General features: G+C 40.4%; 1 protein-coding gene across 1 annotated transcript in view; it reads right to left on the reverse strand.

Annotated features, from left to right (window-relative positions):
• Positions 1–16,227, reverse strand: part of fermt1.S (FERM domain containing kindlin 1 S homeolog) — a 31,787-nt gene extending 15,560 nt beyond the window's left edge. The window contains 3 exon segments of the mRNA NM_001085963.1: positions 5,016–5,249; positions 10,583–10,734; positions 16,202–16,227. Of these exon segments, the coding sequence (NP_001079432.1) occupies positions 5,016–5,249; positions 10,583–10,733 (385 nt within the window). The 5' untranslated portion in view covers position 10,734; positions 16,202–16,227.
• Positions 16,228–16,606: the final 379 nt, after the last annotated feature.

A 16,606-nucleotide genomic window follows, 5' to 3' on the forward strand; every position in this document is an offset into this window, starting at 1 on the left:
CCAATTCATATACAGTTTTAATACATATTGTTAAAACAAGTCAACTGCTAAATATTTTGGGGGCCTGAAAAATAATTTGCTGCTGGGCCCAGTAATATATAGTTACACCACTGGTTGAAGGTCCAGCTTTTGGCCAGGGTCCCTCTTGAAAGTCCACCCTTAGATTAGGGCTTCACCCCAGATATATGAGAAAATATTGGTGTATTGGTTTTTTATTTTCACGAATATCTAAGACACCAAAGACATATTAACCCCCCCCACACTACCTGACTTTAAAGCAAATGGTCTCAGGATACATCTCTATCCAACCGGCATTACCTGTAAACGCCGGGCCAATGACATAAAATAAAAGTAAACTAAACTCATGTGAATTTAGAACATGTATAAGCGGACTAGCAGAATCAGAAGAATAATATTCTAAAATATTAGCTCTATTTCTTTGGCTTATTAAAACTGACAGGGTTTATGCTCAGTGTGTATAACTGATGTAGGACGGCTCTCACTCATGTGCCATGTTGTAACAGATCTCATTGAGTATTTATAGGGCCACATGCTCAGTCTTGTTTGGTGTGACTGAAACTATGTCTGTTACTCAATGACATTCCACAGCTACAGTTTGAAACCTCTGCCCCTGTCATCTGCCCCGCTCATGAAATAGATACAGACACATGAATTAATAAATATGCTATAACTAAAGGGATATAATGGTAAACAAGCCTTTACAGCCATCTCTTGCCTCTCTTTTGAGTTCAGTTGTTTTCAGATTGTTCACCAGAAATAAAAACTTTTTTCAATTGCTTTCCATTTTTTATTTTTTACCGTTTTCTCTGTGAAGTTTAAAGAGGAACTCCACAAAAAGATAACTTAAGCTTTTTGAAAAGTAAACATAATTTCAAGCAACTTTTCAATATAGATCAATTAAAAAATATGCAGACTTTTCATGATTTTAAGGGTTTCTTACAGTTCCCTAAGCCTAGCACCCTGATCTAGAGTCCTGCAGCGGGTCGGGTACCCACAAAAACCTGCGGTACCCTGTGGGTTGCAGGTAGAAGTTTCGGGAGCAGGTATAGATGCAGGTCGGCGGTTTTCCGGGTTTGCGGGTCAAGGGTCTTCTCAATAGTGAGTTTTACTCCCTTTTTTCTGATCACGCCTACTTCTAATGATGTCACTTCCGGTTTACAATGACTGTACTTCCTGTTTCTTGATGGCCAGCGGGTCACAGAACGGGTTGCGGATAAGGTACTTGCGGGTGGGGTAGCGGATCTATGCGGGTAAGTATGCGGATTCGGGTCAGGTTTACTGCTGCTATAAATCACGGCTGAGCAAATAAAACTACCCACACACTCTCCGAACCCAAACAAGCAAGGAGGGAGAACAGTGCAGGCTCTGTGAAGCCACAGAAACTAACTTCAGCAGTAAAGGCAGCAGCCTGGTCAGCCATAAATCTCAGAAAGCCCCAACAAAGTCAGCTCACGAATGCAGTCACTCCTCCACTGCAGAGAAATAGTCGGCTATCGGGAGACAGTAGCTGCGCACGTAAAAGCTGGTTCAAGTGCTCGTCGCCCTATAGCCTTTTTCAGAGACAGCAGTAGATGAGGGATTTTGTGTCATTATTTAGGTTGAAAAAATTAAAGATTATTAACCCTGTTAATGCTAGATGTGTTATTGGAGGTGGGTAGAAGGGATTTTTTACATAAAATGTTTTTTTACTTTAATGTTCCTTTAATGTTCCTGTCACTGGTGTCTCAGTCTGGCAGCTCATTGATCCAGGAACATATTCGGAATTCTTACAATTTGCTACATTTAGTTGATACAATTCTTAGTATGATCTTTGGGGAATATAAGTGTATCAATTTTAGCAGCTGCCTTTAATGAAAGTCAGGGATTCTGCTCAGCAGGGACAAACACAATACTCAGTGTATCAGTTTAGAACAGTTTACAGAGTTGGCGACCCCCTCTCAGTGCTGCTTCAGAAAGACAAAAGATGGTGAAAAATTAAACTTTAAACTTCAATATTAGAAAAATAGTCATACATAGAAAATAGGGAAAAAAATGGAAAAAGTCTTTATTCCTGGTGAATGGTCTGAAACTAACTGCAAAAAATGTTGTAAGGTAAGCATCCCCTTTAAGAGACCTTCAGGTGCCCCTACTATTAATTTATTTGCACCTTAGCAACCAGATGGCTGAAACTGAAAACTGGAGAGTTGCTGAATAAAAAGCAAAATAACTCAAAAAACACAAATAATAAAACATTAAAACTAATTGCAAATTATCTTTGAACATCCGCCTCTACATCATACAAAAAAGTTAATTTAAAGGTGAACAATCCCTTTAAATAATGCAAAAGCTACAACATATTAAAAAAATGGAGAACTGCAAATTGTCCCGGCCTATGATTGTCTGCCTTGAGCGCCTCATTTAAACAAACAGAACTAAATCACCCAGGGACATACCTGGAATGTTTTAAGATCTGTCCTCAAGAACTCGCTCTGCCTAGTACAAGTATTTACACGGTACTTCTGTGAAGTATAGATCTGCACAAGTGTCCCCAGAAAGTACCTGGTGTTCTCTGCTGCTTGAAACTACACATGAGTATTTCAGTGATCTATAAGGCCAGAAATACTTCCTCAGTCTCTGCCCTCACACTGAAACCTACTCATAACTCACATTCATAATGGGGTGCTTAGAGGGGAACTTTTGCAAACATAAAACTGGAATATAAACTGAAATATTTTTTTTTAAATATATTCAATTAATTGCAAATTCTGTACAGTTTAAATTAGGGATGCACCAAATCCATTATTTTGGATTCGGCCGAACCCCCGAATCCTTTGCGAAAGATTCAGCCGAATACCGAACTGAATACTAATTTGCATATGCAAATTAGAGCTGGGAAGGGGAAAACCTTGTTTTGTGACAAAAAGTCAGGTGATTTCCCTCCCATATGCAAATTAGAGGCGGGGAGGGAAGTAATTTGCATATGCAAATTAGGATTCGCTTCGGCTGGGATTCGGTGCATCCCTAGTTTAAATCAAATTACTCTTCACTGTCCCCCTCTCAGCATCTCAGCTCCCTCTTTCAAAATCACCAATAACCATGTCTCTCTACATGCAGGATTCGTGCCAAAGTCAGTTATTTTGTATACTGTAATAAGTTATTTGGATTAGCTCTAATACATCTCCTAAGAAAGGGAGCCCCCCCCCCGTAAAAGATATATTAGATCAGTCAATCAAAATCTGACACCCAACTCCTGTATGAATAGAGGATCAAGAAAGACAGATACTTTAGGGAATAGCTAAAAAAACATATATCATAAAAAAATTACAAATAGTAATACAAATATAATGTTGTGTTGCACTGCCCTGGTAAAACTGCTGTGTTTGCTTCAGACACACTATTACTGTTTATATAAATAAGATGCTGTGTAGCAATGGGGGCAGCCATTCAAAGGAGAAAATGCTCCAGTTACATAGCTATAGCAGATTAGCTCTGTAGAACATAATGGTGTTTTCTGTTATCCACTATTTAACCAGTGCCATATAGCCTTTTTTTCAATTTCCACCATTGCTACGCAGCAGCTTGTTTATATGAGCTTTATTAGTGTTTCTGAAGCAAACAGATCAGTTTTACCAGTGCAGGGCAACACTAAATGATATTTTTGGTGTTACTGTTTCTTTAAGGAGGATTTGGCATTTGTGGAGCATACACTGCAAGAATTGGTGCACAATGTCAGTAATTGTACCATTATTGATCAAAGAGAAGTGTCCAAGGCAAATAATGAAAGGGGAAAAAATACTCACAGTTCACCCCAGTCCACGGGTGCAAAAATCTGTGAGTTTTCGCCAAAAGTAAAGACCAAAAATAATCAAAAATTCAAATAATTCATTAGAACATGCAAGTGACCGCCTAACGCATTTCGTGCCTACTGGGCCACTTCCTCATAGGCTGATTGATTTGTGGAGTATATTCGAAACACAGGAGCAACGGTTATCTAAAAATTACAGCCATACAATGGCCAATGGCTATTTACTATGCTCAAGAATGTTATGGAAATAAGCGAAGTTTGCATTGCAAGAAGCTAATGGTGCAGTCACAGCCATTTAACAACTTGCATTTCCCCATGTGAGTCAGGAAATAACAAGAACATGTATTGTGGGAAGTGGAAGAGAAACTGTGTTTCTATACAGTTTATAAATATGTTTTCCAGGCAAATTGCTTCGCTCAGGTATTCATGGAGGAGGCTGGACTGAAGTGTGAGTTGGGTATTATAAACAACCATACTGCATATAAAATCAACTTATACAATACTCAAAAGCCATGAATATCCTGTAAATTATATCCTTATAATACACAAAAGCCATGAATATATCCTTATAAACGGTGAGTAGTGATGTCATGAGTTATAAACGGTGAGTAGTGATGTAATTTCTGTCACATGACTCACTAAAATTTGTGTATTATAATTAATAAAGTACCCCCAGTTGAAAAATATGAGGATATTATAAGTTACCTCGGAGTTCCATGACCTGTATAAAAACACTCGGCCTTCGGCCTCGTACTTTTATATGGTCATGAAACTCCTCGGTAACTTATAATATCCTTATATTTTACAAGAGGGGGTACTTTATTCACTATATAATACACAAAAGCCATGAATATCTTGTAAATTATATTCTTATTAACGGTGAGTTCTGATGTCATCAGTTATAAACAGTGAGTTCTGATGTCATTTCTGTCACATGACTCACTGAAATTTGTGTATTATAATAAATAAAGTACCCCCAGTTGTAAAATATGAGCATATTAGACGTTACCTGGGAGTTCCATGACCTGGTTACGGTCATGAAACTCCTCGGTAACTTATAATATCCTTATATTTTACAAGAGGGGGTACTTTATTCACTATATAATATCGTTCTTTTGTATGTAATCCAAATGTGAACAATATCTTCAGCCTTAAACAGTTTTGGAGCCATTGCACCTTATGTTTCCCTGCTATTGCTTATTTTACTTACTCAGTATTTTGCAGACCTCGACAACAGCTTTGAACACCACCGCCGAAAAGCTAACTTTCAGTCTGACAGTTTTCATATTAGGCAGACGGAGACGCAGGAGCTTGTGCTGAGGGGTGAAAAACAGCTTGGCGTTGGCCTGAACTCCATACTTATCCAGGGTCCAGTGGGTTTTTAGAAGCCAGCAATTCTTTTGTTCCCACCACAGTGCGTAATCTGACCAATCTTTGGATACCCCTAGATAGATGAAATAATATAATAAGCTCTTCACAATGTCAGGTGTAGCAAAATGGAACACAATGTACAAGATTAAAAGAACAGTAACATCAAAAAATGAAAGTGTTTTAAAGTACTAAAAATATAATGCAGTGTCACTCTGCACTTGTAAAACTGGTGTGTTTGCTTCAGGAACACTACTATTGTTTATATAAATAAACTGCTGTGTAGCAATGGGACCCCAATTAAATGAGAAAAGGCTCAAGTTACACAGCACATAGCAGATAAGCTCTGTAAAACTTAACAGTGTTTTCTGTTATCCACTATTTAACCTGTGCCATATAGCCTTTTTTGGATTTCCACCATTGCTACACAGCAGCTTGTTTATATAAACTATAGTAGTACTTATCTGTTATCTACTGTGTAGCCTGTGCTTGAACGGCTGCCCCCGTGGCTAAACAACAGCTTGTTTATATAAACTATAGTAGAGTTTCTGAAGCAACCACATCAGTTGTACCAGTGCAGGGCAACAGTACATGATATTTTCATTACTTTACAACACTTTCATTTTTTGGTTTTACTGTTCCTTTAATGTATGTATACTGTATTTCAGAACATTGCTAATACTATATGAGCAATATTGTGCTTTAGGGCAGGGTCAGACAAACTGAATGCGGACTATTGCGTGCTTTTCTCCACCTGAGGAATCTTAATGAGGCAGAGAGAAGTGTATCTGCTGAAATCAGCGACTTCCTTTATCTGCATTTAAAGGAACAGTTCAGTGTAAAAATAAAACTGGGTAAATAGATAGGCTGTGCAAAATAAAAAATGTTTCTAATAAGTTAGTTAGCCAAAAATGTAATGTATAAAGGCTAAAGTGACTGGATGTCTAACAGAATAGCCAGAACTCTACTTCCTGCTTTTCAGCTCTCTAACTGTGATTATAAGGGGGGGCCACATGGGACAAAACTGTTCAGTGAGTTTGCAATTGATCCTTAGAATTCAGCTCAGATTCAAAAGCAACAAGCCATTATACATTAAATGTTTGGCTAACTAACTATATTATAAACATTTTTTATTTTGTACATCCTATCTATTTACATAGTTTTTATTTTTACACTGAACAATTCCTTTAAAAGTCCAGTTTCTACCTGAATGTGGCTACACAGAGCCGAGTGGAGCTATGATGGGCTTGAAAATGCCTGCTTTCTTATTTTTCAGCTCAATCTCCCCTCTGCTCAGCTCTATGTAGCTGCATGGAGGTGGAATCTGTTTTTTATAGTTATGCAGTGATTAATAATAACCAAGTGTAGTAGTGATAATATGAAAGGAAATAATTATTTCTGACTGAGCAGAATCCCATATTAATATTAAAAAATTAAAGGAAGAGTAACGCCAAAAAACGAAAGTGTTTTAAAGTAATGACAATATAAAGTACTGTTGCCCTACACTGGTACAACTGGTGCGGTTGCTTCAGAAACTCTACTATAGTTTATATAAACTAGCTGCTGTGTAGCCATGGGGGCAGCCATTCAAGCACAGGATACACAGTAGATAACAGATAAGTACTACTATAGTTTATATAAACAAGCTGATGGGTAGCCATGGGGGCAGCCATTCAAGCACAGGATACACAGTAGATAACAGATAAGTACTACTATAGTTTATATAAACAAGCTGATGGGTAGCCATTGGGGCAGCCATTCAAGCATAGGATACACAGTACATAGCAGATAAATACTACTATAGTCTATATAAACAAGCTGCTGTGTAGCCTTGGGGCAGCCATTCAAAGCTGAGAAAGGAGAAAAGGCACAGGACACACACCAGATAACAGATAAACTCTGTAGTATATAATAGGATTCTTCAGTACATATCTGTTATCTACTGTGCATCCTGTGCTTGAATGACTGCCCCCATGGCTACACAACAGCTTGTTTATATAAACTATAGTAGTACTTATCTGTTATCTACTGTGTATCCTGTGCTTGAATGGCTGCCCCCATGGCCAAACAACAGCTTGTTTGTATAAACTATATATGTGTTTTTGAAGCAAACACACCAGTTTTACCAGTGCAGGGCAATTGTTATTACTTTAAAACTCTTACTGTTTTTATTGTACAAAAGAGAAGCTGTGTGTTGGCACACATCAGACATGTTGGAATGTTTCTCAAGAGTATAAGAAGAATTTGTGTGTGCTCAGGGGATCTGGACTCTGTCTGCTTTATCTGATCTCCTGAGGAAACAACATCCCACACACAAAGCAGCAAGTAAGGCATACCCTCCAAATCTTTGAAGATCATTCTGCACTAGGGCAATGAAATATGTCCATTAGTGTTTTCCATCATGAATCCTATTAGTGTGGCAGTTATTATATGAAAGGAAACAATTCACTGCAATTTAGGACCAAAAAAAGTACATGGATGGACTGGGTGGGCTCATTGGCTTTTGTCTGTCAACATCAGAAAAGGGACGTCAAACCCAGATCCAGCAGCAACCCCCAAACAAGCCCGAACTTGACATCTCTGACCTACATGGCAGCACCAAAGGCATTAAAGGTGATTCACTGGGACAGGTGAACTTGATCCTGTGAACTGACAGGAACCCACTTAATATAACAATTGTGAATAGGTGAAGCAGAGAAAAGTGTAATAGCAACTTCCAAGAAGTACCGGGTGTGGGAAGATACAATAGTTTGCTTTGAAGAAGCTGACACTACACTGATTTCTTTTGTGTCTCAGCGAGGCTATTATCTAACTTGAAGTAAAACAAAGTACAGGTATAGGATCCCTTATCCGGAAACCCGATATCCAGAAAGCTCCGAATTACAGAATGGCTGTCTCCCATAGACTCCATTTTATCCAAATAATCCACATTTTTAGAAATGATTTCCTTTTTCTCCGTAATAATAAAACAGTAGCTTGTACTTGATCCAAACTAAGATATCATTAATGCTTATTGGAAGCAAAACCAGCCTACTGGGTTTATTTAATGTTTAAATGAATTTCTAGTAGACTTAAGGCATGAAGACCCAAATTACGGTAGAATCCGTTATACGGAAACCCCCAGATCCCGAGCATTCTGGATAACAGGTCCCATACCTGTATTGGATAAATCATTTCTGGACAGCCAAATACTCAGCACAAAAGAAATAAGAAAATAAAACATGCAAAAAGTACAATCAATATGGAAATCGTAATTGACAGAATTCTTGACATATTTCACTAGGTGTTTTTGCTCTTGCTGTATATATATAAATGAGCTATATGGTGACTTGTAACAGTTTTTTTGGACATATATTGAGATGTCAGATTTCTGACCCTGTGTTAAAACTTGATCTTTATCTGCTTATTTTCTCCATTCTTTAGGGCTTTAGCACACGGGCAGATTCGGGGAGATTTAGTCACCTGTCGACTAATCGCCTCTTTTGCGGGGAGACAATCTCCCCGAACTGCCTTCCGCCTGCTATAATGAAAAAACTCCAATGCACTCGCGGCACTTTAATTGCCGAATTCAGCCAAAGATTCCTTGTGATGCAACTTCGGAAATCGATGCTCCGCGAGTGCATTGGCGCTGTCATTTTCTCATTACAGCAGGTGGAAGGCAGGGGAGAAGGCAGTTCGGGGAGATTGTCGCCCCGCAGAAGAGGCGATTAGTCGCCAGGCGACTAAATCCCCCTGAATCTGCCCGTGTGCTAGCTCCCTTAAACATTTACAGAGGTCAGAAGATATCTGTAATCTGAGATTGACCCATTGGTATTTCTGCAGGATCAAATGCTTTAGAGTTACTAAGAAATGCCCCACAAATGACTGCTTTCTAAACTAAGGTCTGTTGGGCTTAATGAATTGTTTGCACATGGATAGGAAACTGGCTACAGGATCGGGTACAGAGGGTGGTTCTTAATGGTACATTCTCTACTTAGAGTAAGGTTCTTAATGGGCTCCCTCAGGGCTCGGTATTGGGTCAACTTTTATATATCTTGTTCATTAATGACTTAGGGGAGGGTATTGTAAGAGTGTTTGTAGATAACACAAAACTATGCAGCTCAATTAATTCCATCCAGGATGCAACATCTTTGCAGAAGGATCTTGACAAACTGGCAATCTGGGCAGCTAAGTGGCAGATGAAATTCAATGTTGATAAATGTAAAGTCATGCACCTGGGATGTAAAAATATCCACTTATATATCCCTTAATGGGACTGCACTAGGCAAATCTATAATGGAGACGGAGCTTGAAGTCCTTGTAGATAATAAACTTGGCTGTCGCAAGCAATAGGCTTGGCAGCAGCATCAAGGGCAAATAAGGTCTTGAGCTGTATTAAAAGGGACATAAATTTGCAGGAGGAGGGGTAATTCTTCCACTGTATAGAGCACTGGTAAGACCCCATCTAGAATATGTCGTGCAGTTTTGTTCTCCAGCACTCAAACAGGACATTATTGAATTAGACAGTAAAAGGTATGGAAAATCTTAGCTATGAGGAAAGACTGGCCAAATTGGGGTTGTTCACACTGGAGAAGAGGAACTTAAGGGGTGATAGGATAACTATGTATAAATATATAAGGGCATCATATATTAATCTCTCTAATGCTTTATTTACCAGTAGGAGATTAGAAGAAAAGAGGTTCCACCTAAATATTGGACTGTGAAGATGTGGAATTCTCTCCCTGAATCAGTGGTACAGGCTGATACATTAGATAGCTTTAAGAAGGGATTGGATGGTGTTCAGCAAGGGAAGGAATGCAGAGTTATGGAAGATAGCTCATAGTACAGGAGTCAGGAAGGAATTTTTCCCCCATTTAAGGCAAATTGGAGAGGCTTCAAATGGTGTTTTTTGCCTTCCTCTGGATCATCTGGCAGTTAGATAGGTTATACATAATCCTAAAAGTTTGAAATTTATGGATGTGTCTTTTTTCAACCTAACCACGATGTTACTATGTAATAACTACACTAAACTAATCAGAGGAAGACTTATGATATTACACCAGATTCAGTAGACCACAGGCTACCGTTAAAACCACTTCTACTGTGTTCTCAATATAATATATGTCATTACAAAAAAAATTGATATTTATATAAAATTGGTATACCATGCTTGTGACAATCATGCTGTGGTTAAGATATTAGAGAGCTCACCACTATAATCCTTGCTAAAATAAACATCAGCTCTGTGTGTATAAACACAAACCAAATATATGATGTTTTTTGGAATATTTCCAAAGAAATTAAAACATTCAACATATAATTAAGAGACAGCTAACCTGCCTGTGTGTTTCCTGAGTAAATAAACATTTGCTGTATTAAAGTAAACCATTAAGACTCAAAATTGTATTGTATAGGTTGATGTTAACTTACTGATTTGTTCTACAAGTCGAAGCATGACCCCACCAATGTGCAGATCTCCAGATACTCTTATCTTTACCTTCTGGGGCTCAACTCCATTCTGCTCATCCAATTTTACAGAGAGCTCCCAAGATGCTGGGCCTACTGCCGCTGTATGGGTCATTCTGGGAAAGAAGAAAAAGAAGAGGTTTCTGGTTAGGTAAGAGAATTTCCTTGAAAAATGGCAATCAATGATATGGTTTATGCATGTACATAAATCAAGTGTGAGATTGCAGGTGAGAAGGGGCTGTGGGACAGCAGGTATAATAGGGAGAGATGGTGCCTATAGTAACAGTGGGATAATAGTCTCTGGGAAGGGAGTGTGGCTGTGGGATGGCAGATATAGTAGGTAAAGATGTTGCCTATAGTAACAGTGGGATACTAGTCTCTGGGAAGGGAGTGTGGTTGTGGGATAGCAGGTATAGTAGGGAGAGATGGTGCCTATAGTAACAGTGGGATAACAGTCTCTGGGAAGGGAGTGTGACTGTGGGATAGCAGGTATAATAGGGAGAGATGGTGCCTATAGTAACAGTGGATAATAGTCTCTGGGAAGGGAGTGTGACTGTGGCATAGCTGGTATAGTAGGGAGAGATGGTGCCTATAGTAGCAGTGGGATAATAGTCTCTGGGAAGGGAGTGCGACTGTGGGATAGCAGGTATAGTAGGGAGAGATGGTGCCTATAGTAAGAGTGGGATAATAGTCTCTGGGAAGGAAGTGTGGTTTTGGGATAGCAGGTATAGTAGGGAGAGATGGTGCCTATAGTAACAGTGGGATAACAGTCTCTGGGAAGGGAGTGTGACTGTGGGATAGCTGGTATAGTAGGGAGAGATGGTGCCTATATAGCAGTGGGATAATAGTCTCTGGGAAGGGACTGTGAATGTGGGATAGCAGGTATAGTAGGGAGAGACGGTGCCAATAGTAACAGTGGAATAATAGTCTCTAGGAAGGGACTGTGACTGTGGGATATCAGGTATAGTAGGGAGAGATGGTGCCTATAGTAACAGTGGATTATAGTCTCTGGGAAGGGACTGTGACTGTGGGATAGCTGGTATAGTAGGGAGAGATGGTGCCTATAGTAACAGTGGGATAATAGTCTCTGGGAAGGGAGTGTGACTGTGGGATAGCAGGTATAGTAGGAAGAGATGGTGCCTATAGTAGCAGTGGGATAATAGTCTCTGGGAAGGGACTGTGAATGTGTGAATGTGGGATAGCTGGTATCGTAGGGAGAGACGGTGCCTATAGTAACAGTGGAATAATAGTCTCTAAGAAGGGACCGTGACTGTGTGATAGCAGGTATAGTAGGGAGAGATGGTGCCTATAATAACAGTAGGTTAATACAACTGAGAACAGTAGGACAAAAAGGCAACTGTATCACTTTATAACCATCCTGCCACACAGTCACAGTCTTTCTACTGCTGATGCCCATTCCCTAGAGCTCATCATCAGTCTAAGTGAGACAAGGGTTATTTAAATTGCAGCTAACCAAAAAGCCGACAAACAGTGCTGTTAATAAATAAAGCTCTCCCCACAAAGTATTATTAAAGTTAATAGGTGTCAATAATAACCATAAGAATACTCGGGCCCCTAGCCACTTAACATGCCTCTGATGTTTCCTCACTGGAGTAAAACAAAGAATACATTTCACTTTGTGCATGAAATTGCCTGGCTTTGCTGCAGATGATTCCTGAAGATATCAATATTTGGAATTTCAGAGCTAATCTTCTTCTAACAGCACACCAGGTTGCTCTGCATTCCTACTGCTTGCCTTCCAGAATCCCTTCCCTGAGGGTGAACTTTGTACAGGCAACTCTGCAGCAAGTTCCGGCTTGTGGGGCACAACACAGAACACTCTGATTTTGTAAATCACACCGCTTGAATGGTATCAGAAAGCTAAAGACACTGTGTGTGTATAACTCATGGCTACAGTTTGGCTGTACTGTGATCAGAAAAATCTTGGTTTTAGAAATGTTTGAATAATTGTAATATTGTGTGACCGCCAATAACAACACCAATGTTTGCATTCACTTCTGGTGGTGTGCACAAACTGCATGACAACAAAACAAGAAGAAAATACTGATATCAGGTAAGAAGGCGGACCTGTGGCCCTTTGGCTGTTATCAAACTACAGCTCCCAACAAAATAAGTTACTGCAGGGCTCCAACGTTACAATCTATTGTACAGAAACAGAAATGCAGAATATAATTGGCTTTTCATAACTAAATAATAAGAGGCCGTAGTCAGCAGCAATATAAATATATGTGCATATTTATAACCTAGCCGACAAAACACCCATGTGCCGTGGCATTGTGGGAAATAGAGTTTTAGGCTAAAGGAAGGCTGCCTACTGCTACATTGAGTCAATGGCTCATGAAATCAGGACAAGCACTGGATAAATATCATGGGACAGATGGATACATTGCTGTAACTTGTAACTTTAAAACTGTTAACAAACTGCAAGAAATATATATTGGAAACATGCTCATGGATTATGGAAAAGTGCTGGTGTTTCTGACCCTGGGTATAAAAGTCCTATGCAGATTAATCTATGCCCCTTGCTCTAACACAGCGGTGTCCAACCCGCATGCGGCCCAGGATGGATATGAATGCGGCCCAGATTGAACTTCCGCCAATCCAGGAAACGTCATGTTGCAATGTCACGCACAGAGCACGTATGTACAGGATCGCTAATTGTGTGCATGTGTGGTTTAAATTTTACATGGGGTGTGCGTTGTGTCGCTTTCTAGAGCAACGAAAGCAGTTAACAAGTGAGCGTTCGGTTACTTACAAAGGCAGGTAAGCATTCTTCAGTGGCATCGCCCGCTATGCTAGGGATATAAGCAGTGCCTACATTTGTGAGCAACTTTTTTCAAGAATGAACACACTTGGGGGGTTATTTACTAAACTCAGAATTTTTTATGACTTTTAAAAAATCACAAATTTTACGGAATTTATTAAACCCAGAGGATGGAAAAGTCAGAATCAGAAAATCTGGCATCTCAGACCTGTCAAGGTTGCATATAAGTCAATGGGAGAAGTCCCAATGATTTTTTGATGTGCACTTGGTTTCCTGCAATACCCCAAAGTTTTTGGAGTTTTCAGTTTTCAGATGAAAAATCCGGAAAAATTGTGAAAATCGAATGAAAAATCAGAAAAAATCGTGAAAATCTGATTTTCAATGTCAAAAATCCAACTAAGTTTATGATACCCTCTTTTCTTTTTACTTTTACAATAAAATAAATCAAAAGCTAGCGTTAAGTGTTTTTGTGTATTTCGAGTGTGGCCCCAGAAAATGTGAGGTTGGAGGGTACTTGTGCAGGCAGATAGGGGTGGAAATGACTTGTAATGAGTACAGCAGTCCTGCTATAATAATCAAGTATAGTGCTAATGATTTAGTTAATAAACAGGGAAGGTGACACTTTGAGACCTTCTACTCTATGCATAATTATATTCATACATTTAACATATAAATGCCTTGGTAAAGGCATTTTACTGTTTATAGGGTATGAGGCACACTCATAAACAAACTATATTTTCTCTTTATCACACATTCTCTTGCATCTCTTTGAATATACAGAAAATTCAATAAAGCACATTCAATTCAAACTGAAGAGATCGTATTTGCACACCTGCACAACACTCCAAGAGCCAATAAGAAACAATATGAACAATGCTCCATTTAATCTGCATGCAAATGTCCGAGGGAACAATGGCACCACTTTAAAGTGCTGCCAGTTTTGGTGACTAGTGCAATAGCTCTCCCTGCCCTAGAGGAGCGAATTTCCAAGTTAAAACCTGGAAATTTGGCTCTTATAGTTACAAGAGGCGGCTTTTTGCCTTCCCTTATATCCGGCCACTTGCTGCCACCTGAGGCAGGAGTGGCCCTACTCATAGACTCCATTTTAATCATGTAATTCACTTGTAAAATCAATTTCCCTTTTCTCCGTAATGAAGACAGTGGGTTGTACTTAATCCTAATGAATATATAACGGACCCTTATTAGAGACAATCTTATTGGGTTTGTTTACTGTTGCAATTAATAAAAAAGTAGACTTATTGTATGAAGATCCAAATTGCGGAAATATCCCTTATCTGGAAAACCCTAGGTTCTGAGCAATTTGGATAACAGGTCCCATACCTGAAGCAAGTGCCTTGTGAAGTGCTGGGCGCAGACTGCTCACCCCACTGCCAGGGTTACAGCGCACTCCAAAAACAACTGGCATTGTCCCCTGTAAGCTGTGAGCAGGGTTGCATCCTGGCCGGTATTTTAGCGGCCTGGCAGGTAAAAATTTTGTATTCACTCTGACGTGAGCACTTTTAAATCTGCACACAGCCAGAAGGAGGAATTAGAGGGTACATTGTGCCAAAAGACTGAACAACGTTTTGCCTCTTATAAGGCTCGACAAAGCACAGGTGTCCGAAATGTTGCCCAGTCTTTGGCACAAATAAAAACACATTATCGACCATTTCTGAGGGGTGCAGCATAGTTGTTTTTTTTTTAGTTAAAATATAATTTGTGTTGTGTGGCGGGTTGCCACGTTTTCTGAAAAACAAACCCAACATTCCTATATATTTTCTTTTTCCCCTATTAATAACATTGGGATCAGCCATCACTTTTACCAGCCAGGCCGGTAAAATACTGGCCAGGTGGCAACCCTAGTTGTGTGCAATACGGCATAAATACACACTGTTTATTTACACACTGTGTGTGTGCCACGGAAACTAGGGACTAAGCCCCAGTCTTGTCAGTCAGAGACTGGAACTAGTCAATAACAACAGCCATTGTGTGTCTGTCTGCAAGTGAGCGTGTCTTGTCTGTGAGTGAGTGTGTCTGTGAGTGAGTATGTGAGTGAGTGTATCTTGTCTGTGAGTGAGTGTGTATGTGAGTGAGTGTGTCTTGTCTGTGAGTGAGTGTGTATGTGAGTGAGTGTGTATTTGAGTGAGTATGTGAGTGAGTGTATCTGCAAGTGAGTGTGTCTGTGAGTGAGTTAGTCCGTGAGTGAGTATGTGAGTGAGTGTATCTGCGAGTGAGTATGTCTGTGAGTATGTGAGTGAGTATGTGAGTGAGTATGAGTGAGTTTGTGAATGAGTGAGTCTGTGAGTGAGTCTGTGAGTGAGTCTGTGAGTGAGTGTGTCTGTGAGTGAGTGTGTCTGTGAGTGAGTAAGTCTGTGAGTGAGTGAGTCTGTGAGTGAGTGAGTCTGTGAGTGAGTGTGTCTGTGAGTGAGTGTGTCTGTGAGTGAGTGTGTCTGTGAGTGAGTAAGTCTGTGAGTGAGTGAGTCTGTGAGTGAGTAAGTCTGTGAGTGAGTGTGTCTGTGAGTGAGTGAGTCTGTGAGTGAGTGTTTCTGTGAGTGAGTGTGTCTGTGAGTGAGTGTTTCTGTGAGTGTGTCTGTGAGTGAGTGAGTGGCAGGGCTATGAGGAATGCCAATAAGTGGCTACAACTGAGAGGACCTAGTTGAAATTGGCACTGGCAGTGTCAGTAAGTAGTGATGATCCTCATACCGTGTCACTATCTATTAGAGACTTTGCAGGTACTGAGCTAAAGGTGACGGCGCCCTCCCATAATCCCTAGCCCGGGGTAGGAACCTTTGTCTCACCTTTTCTGTCAGGGCTGCTCGCTCCCACCGCCACCTGCTAGTGCTTCCCCGTGTCAGGAATAGAGAGAAGTGAGCGGAGAACTAGTTTATCCCCACCCAGCTCAGGCAGAAGGGGGGTTGGCAGCTTTCTGGCCCGTCGCTTGCGGTACAATTGGGGCCCCGCCCAGTCTGTGTGGCACCGGCGGGAGGGAGAGATAAGAGCAGGGCAGGTAGCAACTTGCCAGAGGTTTTCTGACGCCTCCTAGTTATGTGAATTACTTCCATGTTCCTCACAGACACGTCCCCCTGTATCCCGGCCCTGCTCCTTGTCGATAGCCCCACCGCCCAAATTTGTACCTGGGGAAGGAACGAGGTGCCCGTGAGTCACGTGTGCACGGAAATTGTCGCCTGGAGGCCAAGGCCCGA

This window comes from Xenopus laevis, chromosome 5S, assembly GCF_017654675.1.
Source record: "Xenopus laevis strain J_2021 chromosome 5S, Xenopus_laevis_v10.1, whole genome shotgun sequence".
NCBI lineage: Eukaryota > Metazoa > Chordata > Amphibia > Anura > Pipidae > Xenopus > Xenopus laevis.